We start from the raw sequence: 8,057 nt of genomic DNA on the forward strand, positions 1-8,057 counted from the left end.
AAACGTCGATGTGTTAGTGGAGAGCGAAAAAAGCTTTGAATGTGTGGGTGAACTGCCCTACAAGACGAAGGTAACCAGTTCACTCACCCATTCAAAGCTTTTTTCGCTCTCCACTAACACATCGACGTTTCATGCTGTCATCGAAATGACAGTTCATTAATTATTCCGGAAAACATTGAAACGCAAAAAAATATATATTTGTTTACAACGAAAAATATCTTGTGCTTTTAGTTGTGACATGTGACGGAAATTTAAAATTTTGTTGCAGAGAACACCTTTTTGCGTTGGCGGCCTTCGCCCAAAATAACATTAAGTTAATTTTAGTTGTGACATGTGACGGAAATTAAAAATTTTGCTGCAGAGACCATCTTTTTGCGTTGGCGGCCTTCGCCCAAAATAATATTAAGGGTAACGTTTTACAAGACGGTACACCGCCAATTTAAAAATATCAAATAATAATAAAAACGGAGCTCGAGGCGCGTCTTCTGATTCCACGTTTGATAATTTTTGATAAAAATTAGGTGGTGCACCGTCTTTTAAATCGTTACCATATTAAGTTGTATAGAATCGACGGAATGGCCTACACGGTTTCATGTCAACTAAATCGCTCCCGATATGGTCGGGCTAGTACCTTAATGGTTCCCGGAACGTACCCGATCTGCATCCGGCAAAGGACCAACAAAGTCGATAACGGGGAGTGTCCTTATCGCTACAACAACAACATTATTTACTTTCTAATTTTCATTCATACGTACATATGGGCATTTTTAAATAATAAAAAAATGTTATATTATTCTAATAGATAGCATCTACGCCGGGTTGCGATTCAGCTCAGAATATGGCAAAATCAGAGGAAATCTACAATTAAATGCAGATTCACGTGTCATTTGCCAAGGATACAAGGTACTTTACAAGCAACATGCTTTGGAATACGGTACCAAACTGGTTGGATGTATTTCCCTAAAAAAGGGTGGAACTACGCATCTTGGTTTGCCAGTATTTGCTTCGGTAATTTATATTGATTTGTAGTGATTAAAAATTGCATTAGTAGATAATGTAATGTGAATTAAAATTGAATAGGTAGCCGGAGCAAAAAAGGCAACTGATCGGCATGCAACTGGTATTTATGTGGCGCCACCGGGAGCTGCTGCTGCTATCCTAGAAGCATTAGAAGCAGAAATGGCTTTGATTTTTTGCATCACCAAAGGTGTGCCATAACATGATATGGTTCGCGTTAAGCACGCTCTCTTAAGGCAAAAAAAAATCGCGTCTAGTCAGGCCCGATTGTCCAGGAATCATCGCACCAGAAAGGGTAAGTAAATTGGCTACCATATTAAATAATTTGTCAGGCTTTTGTTGATAATCAACTGAAGAATTCAAATACGACAGAGTTCGAAGTTCATGAGAAAACCAATTAATTTTTTTAATTAGCGTTTGGAGAGTATGTATGTATGCATAGAACTGCATAGAAGGGGAGGCAATAATTAATTATTATCAGTAGATTTGCAAGATTTTTGTCATTTTCCCTGCATCGCAGTTGTCATTACATTGCGTTAAGAGAGGACATCAACACCTTACTTACCTGGTTGTTGATAGGGTTTTTAGCTTGGCCGTTAAAACAAACTTCTGGTAACACTACGGACTCATTCAGTCTATGTGAGGTCGCCATGAACCCGCCAGTTCAACCTAACCTATATATTGTTCTGGTTTTTACTTTAGAATCAACCGTTTAAGTAAGCGATGTCAGCTAACTAAGCGCCTTCAAATGTAGATCCATAAGGAACATGGGGTCGCCAGAGCCTCGGCTGTTAAAGAAACAGGATTCGCCACGGGTAGGTGAGGTTCACAATTGGGTTGGAGAAGCTATATATTGCGCTGGCAACCCATTGAACGGATTGCGCTACACAGCCCCTGAACCAATTTGGTATTTTAATCGCCTCTTACGCAGGCATGCCTACCGCGGGTATACTCTAAGCCCCCTAACCCGCTGGAGCCATGAGAAGCGTTAGTGACCTTGGGTGTCCCAAGGAAAGTTCCGTCGTGTCTTGTGTTGTTCGGTGAGCGGCCTGGCAGCAGCGTGCAACAAATGCACCATTCAGGAGGATACCCTTGCTGAGCCCAGAAAACCTGGGAAAATTGGATGTACTGTTGTTGTTATTGTTGTTGTAGCGATAAGGTTGCTCCCCGAAGGCTTTGGGGAGTGTTATCGATGTGATGGTCCTTTGCCGGATACAGATCCGGTACGCTCCGGTACCACAGCACCATTAAGGTGCTAGCCCGACCATCTCGGGAACGATTTATGTGGCCACATTAAACCTTCAGGCCATTCCCCCTCTCCACCCCCAAGTTCCATGAGGAGCTTGGGGTCGCCAGAGCCGTGTCTGGTAGTGAAACAGGATTCGCCGCGGATAGGTGAGGTTGACAATTGGGTTTGGAGAAGCTATATATTGCGCTGGCAAACTGAAGGGTTGCGCTACACAGCCCCTTGAATCTGGTATTTTAATCGCCTCTTACGACAGGCATACCTACCGCGGGTATATTCTGATCCCCTAATCCGCTGGATGTACTGGTCGGATGCAGCAAACGAGTATATTCTGTAATAGAATATGATCAACTTGGAGATAACCAAACGTTTATTTTCTTGTCCAACAGGGATCTGGTTCTAGACCCTGCTGCTAAAGAAGGATAGGCGTAGTCACAACAATTCGTTCCCGGGTTACTCGGGGAAATCAGTTTTAGCAGTACTTTGCACTTTTCATACTGCACGTCCATACAAGAACTTCGGATAATGAATTAAACAGTTGTTGTTGTTGTTGTTGAATTAAACAGTTATCTGCATTTGTTTGTTTTTGTAGCACGTCTAATTTCCTTCGTAACATCAATCAATTATCCCTTGTTATAATGTTGTGTTCTCTATGAATGCAACAGCGAAGTATCTTCGGGTACCCCTTTTTCTAGTTATCTGAAATCTCCTTGAGTCCCTTGTGACTTTGGCCTCTCAGAAAAGAGCTAATTGTGGAGCCCTATTTATAGAACACTTTTCGGGTTAAATATATTAAAAACTTTAATCTATCCTTACTGATATTAGTTTCTTTCTCATTCTAGGTAATTTGTTTTTGACGATGTGCGCATAGCAATATCCAAATATTCCAGCTGTAGCTGAAGGAAGAACATAAATTTGCTCAAATTATAATAAAACTGCGACAACTATCCCCCCGCGTTTTTAGTACCACAGATAAAGCGCTAACACGCATACTATGGGAAAGGGTCAAGACCAAAGGATCAATATCACCTGTAAATCGACTTTTATAGCACGAATTGGGGCTTCCGGTATTATCCCTACAAAACTCATATGGCTCTGCAAACTGATGTTGAATAACACCACCAGCGCAGGAAAAATTGAGCATCATCACTGAGCTTCGAAAGTTTCAGAAAGGGCACAGCTATTAATAGACGTTATTGTACTTAATTAACTTGTACATATCAATATACACATATGTAAAGTTCACTAGAGTAATAAGGAAATAATTTAAATTGTAAAAAAAACATTGTATATATGAATTATTTATAATTAAATATTATCTGAACATAAAGGACGCGTTTCATTCATGAAAAAAGCGATTTGACAGAAGGTAACCGATACGGGTAACCGATAGGCCAGTTACCCGTGTTGTTGTTGTTGCGTATGTTTTCGTTAGCGATAACGAAAACATACCTAATGAAGTAACTTAAAAATGTAAATAACATCGAGCGAGAAGAAATGTCGAAAACACAATAGGTAGGAGCGAGAAAGCAAGTCACACGTACACTATTTTGAGAGAGCGCATGCGTTACCTTTTTCACGACAGCAATGTAAAAGTCATTAAGACGATAATTGGTGAACAAGCCATTGGTGACGATTAAGTAATCGATTAGGTAACGGGTACCTGTCTTGTAGGGTGGTTATCTTCGTCTTGTAGGGTTGCTGTTTCAACAAGGGTGGATCATAATGAAAGGGGTGTTAGAGCCGTTGGTTCCACATTACAATTGCAAGCAGGGCATACATTTTGTATGTCGGGGTTGATTCTGGATAGGTAAGAGTTTAACCGGTTACAGCATCCAGATCAAAATTGAGCTAGAGTGTTCGAGGGAATGCGTTCCTCCTCTGCAAGTTTTGGGTATTGTTCTTTGGGTAGAGGATTACGCGACCTTATTTACAACATGGACGCCCCAAATGTCGACCATATTGAACATACACGTCGATGGCACGACGCTACCGACTGTCCTACACCCCAAAATCTTGGGTGTGACGTTTGATCAGGATCTACGTTTTGGTGCGCACGCAACCGCAATTGTTCCGAGAATTCAGAGCCGTAATAAAATCCTCAAATCCCTTGCTGGCAATACCTGGGGAAAAGATAAAGAAACGCTCATGACCACATACAAAGCAATTAGCCAGCCGATTACGTGCTACGCGTCACCCATATGGTCGCCAAGCCTAAAAACTACCCACTGGAAGAAACTACAGGCCTGCCAAAATACTGCTCTCAGAATCGCCACGGGCTGTCTTCTTATGTCCCCAGAACACCATCTGCATAATGAGGCGAGAATACTCCCCATCAGGGAGAGAAATGAGATGCTGACCAAACAGTTTCTGTTGAATACCCAGAAACCTGGGCATCACAACAGACATCTGATTGACGAACCAGCATCGCCTAGGGGCCTAAGGAGTCATCTCCGTAAGCATTTTGAGGAAATACGGCACCTGAGAACCCAGCCGTATGAAGCGAAAAAACACAAGCAGGTCCTTGGTGAACTCCATAGACAGGCGACGGACCTTTATGTCGGGAATTCCCCGGTGAACCCAGTACTTGAAGAAAAATATCCAGAACTCGCGGAAGAGGAACGCATACTCCCCAGGGAAACGCGTGTCACTCTTGCTCAACTTCGTTCTGGATACTGTAACAGGTTAAACTCTTACCTATCCAGAATCAACCCCGACATACAAAATGTATGCCCCACTTGCAATGTGTCCCCACATGACACCAACCATCTCTTTAATTGTAATGTGGAACCAACGCCTCTAACACCTCTTTCCTTATGGTCCACCCCTGTTGAAACGGCAAGTTTCCTTGGACTCCCGTTAGAGGATATTGATGACAATTTGTGATCGGTCGCGGCTATTAGGTGGGGCACGCATTGCTACAACAACAACAACAACAACAGGATTCACCGGGCAACTCCTGGCATAGAAGTCCGACGCCTGTTTGTGCAGTTAACTGAGGACCTGCTTGTGTTTTTTGGCTTCATTCTATATGTGCACTACATTTTCATACTAAATTCGTTCAAAAAAATTTACCATCAAAGCAACCCATTTCTGATATTCCCCTCCTTTTTTTGTTTCCCTGCGTCGATTTCAACGACAGCAACTCCGGTAATTTTGACACTGCTTTCAGTGTCAAACGCATGTTCCATTGAGTTCCACAATAGTTTGACACTGACCGAAGTGCATGGCGGAACGACGCAAGGTGGCAGCATTGGACAGCTGATTATAAACTTTTTTTACTTGATTTGATACATCAACATCCGGAGCAGGCCAACTTTGACATATGTCCATCGAATTTACAAAAACAAAGTACATGGAATTTTTATTTATGTTTGTAGGTATGTCACCATGCTGCCACCTTGAATAGTTCCGCCATGCCGAAGTGTCAAACCATCAAACGGCAGTGTTAGAAAGAGAAAGAAATTGTTTCCTTCTCATACATATTATACTAACCTGTACTATCCCGACATTAGCCATCATCCGGTGGCAAAGAGCCTGAGCCAGATAAATAATTTTGCATGTAAATGCAACAACAACGATTTTAGCCAGATAAATCCAGATAGAAGTCTGATTCAATTTGTGAGCCAGATAATTTGTTAATTACTTGTCTTTAGTTTGGCAACGCTGTCTTTAATAAACTGACTTTTTCAAAACTAGATGCCGCTGCTTAGCTTTTCACCGTATCAGCAGAGAATTTGTACAAATTCTCTGGTATGAGTTAAATGAAAAACAGCGGCGACATCTGCTTATCACACTTCACGTGTGCGAAAATATCACGACATCTGCTTCTCAAGTTTCTCAATGATCCAGAGCATTAACGTGAGAATTGAGCGGGAGCCGGAGCTGTAAAACTCACTGGATGACGGCAATTATTAACAATCGACACCTGTTGTAGACAATTCTTACATAATTCCATAGGCTCCCAAACGACGTTGAATCATCACGGTTATCGTCGACAACGATAAATGAATGTTCAAAATCGATATTTCGACGTAAATTATACTTCGCTATGGCAACTTGCCACCCAAACCACACGCTGTCAAATTTTGGAATTTATTTTTTATTCCACATTTTTAACGAAGTTTTTCGCGTTGTGTACGGTTAACTGGTGCTAAAAAATTGTTGAATCAGTTTTTTTCTTTGTCATAAAAAGCAAAATAAACGTATAAATGGAAAATATTAGCGACGAAGAACTTATCACCTGCCCATATGATAGTGGACATCGTATGTTGAGGAAACGTCTGCAGATGCATTTGATGAAATGTCGCTTGAATTATCCAGACGTTGAGTTATACGAATGTCCTTTAAACAAAACGCACATGGTACCGGAGCCTGAAATCAAGGTAAGAACGTATTTAGTTATAAATACGAATGCAATAATGATAATCGAAAATACATTTAGTACCATTTAGCTTCTTGTCCAGATCGTAAAATAGTCTTGCATTACATGTACGAGGATGTGAAAGGATGTAGTGCTGATGCGGAGATAGCGAATGGTGTAAAACATGCTCCTATTGAATGTGAAGAAAATTGGGACGACACTGACGCTGGTAGTTATAATCCAGACGTTTATGCGTCGAATATGCCTATTATTCGCCAGCCTTTAGGCGTGCAGCCTTCTCAACGTAGAATATTTAGGGTAGAGGAGGAGAGACGTTTGCAAAAATTTGAGGATGAGGAAGAATATTGACTTTTTTATAAGTTGTGTATAGAGTTTATATACATTAAGCTGCATACTAAGTATGTACCCATTTTTAATTAATTTTTATGTAATAAATTTATTGTAATAAAGCAATCTGGTGAACTGGTTAGATAAAATATCGCAGTTCTTTCATGGATTCGAGTCTTCCCGAAGATTTCAAGGGTCGAGCAAATGCGCGCTGTTACTGGGCTAGTGCCAGAGGGTTCGTTGTTGGTGTTGAGTTAACAGTACTTCGCCCCGTTCAATGGGCACTCACAAATTGTCATCAAACTTCGCTTAACGGGAGTACAAGGAAACTGCTCGCTTCAACAGGCGCGGACCATAGTGAGATTGGTGTGAAGAGGAACAGGTTCCACATTATAATTGAAAAGATGGTTGGTGTCATGTGGGGACATATCGCATGAAGGACATAGATTAGTTATGGGTTAGATCAAGCAGTTGTTTGCTAGGATGTCCCGGTTTGTGACAGTTTAGGAAAAACTGCTGGTCAGCATTTCGTTGTGCTCCTTAGTGTTGAGCTCTTTGACCTCACTATATAGGTGGTGTTCGGCGGTCATAGAGGCGGTCAGGAAGAGAAATGAGATGCTAACCAAACAGTTCCTGTTGAATACCCACGAACCTGGGCATCCCAACAGACATCTGATTGATGAGCCAGCACCGCCCAGGGACTTAAGGAGTCATCTCCGTAAGCATTTTGAGGAAACACGGCACCTGAGAACTCAGCCGTATGAAGCAAAAAACACAAGCAGGTCCTTCGTGAACTCCACAAACAGGCGTTGGACATTTATGCCGGGAATTGCCCGGTGAATCCAGTACTCGGGGAACAGTACCCAAAACTTGCGGAAGAGGAACGCATACTCCCCAGGAAAACGCGACTCTGGCTCAACTTCGTTCTGGATACTGTAACAGGTTAAACTCTTATATATCCAGAATCAACCCCGACATGCAAAATGTATGCCCGCTTGCAATGTGTCCCCACATGACACCAACCATCTCTTTAATTGTAATGTGGAACCAACGCATCTAACACCCCTTTCATTATGGTCCACC

The 8,057-nt window shown here is 41.8% G+C and overlaps 1 protein-coding gene and 1 long non-coding RNA gene across 2 annotated transcripts; both read left to right on the plus strand.

The window, feature by feature from the left end:
• The first annotated feature begins 149 nt into the window (after nt 1-149).
• On the plus strand, nt 150-3,591 carry LOC137247897 (uncharacterized). Its single transcript, XR_010951930.1, has 4 exons — nt 150-408; nt 803-1,008; nt 1,081-1,312; nt 3,106-3,591. It is a non-coding gene; the product is annotated as an uncharacterized lncRNA (long non-coding RNA).
• Nucleotides 3,592-6,303: 2,712 nt separating this feature from the next.
• LOC137247898 (gametocyte-specific factor 1 homolog) lies at nt 6,304-7,123 on the plus strand. Its single transcript, XM_067778828.1, has 2 exons — nt 6,304-6,648; nt 6,708-7,123. Exons 1-2 carry the CDS (start codon nt 6,475-6,477, stop codon nt 6,993-6,995), a joined length of 462 nt encoding a protein of 153 aa, XP_067634929.1. The 5' UTR covers nt 6,304-6,474; the 3' UTR covers nt 6,996-7,123.
• Nucleotides 7,124-8,057: the final 934 nt, after the last annotated feature.

This window comes from Eurosta solidaginis, chromosome 4 (assembly GCF_040869045.1).
Source record: "Eurosta solidaginis isolate ZX-2024a chromosome 4, ASM4086904v1, whole genome shotgun sequence".
Classification (NCBI taxonomy): Eukaryota; Metazoa; Arthropoda; class Insecta; order Diptera; family Tephritidae; genus Eurosta; species Eurosta solidaginis.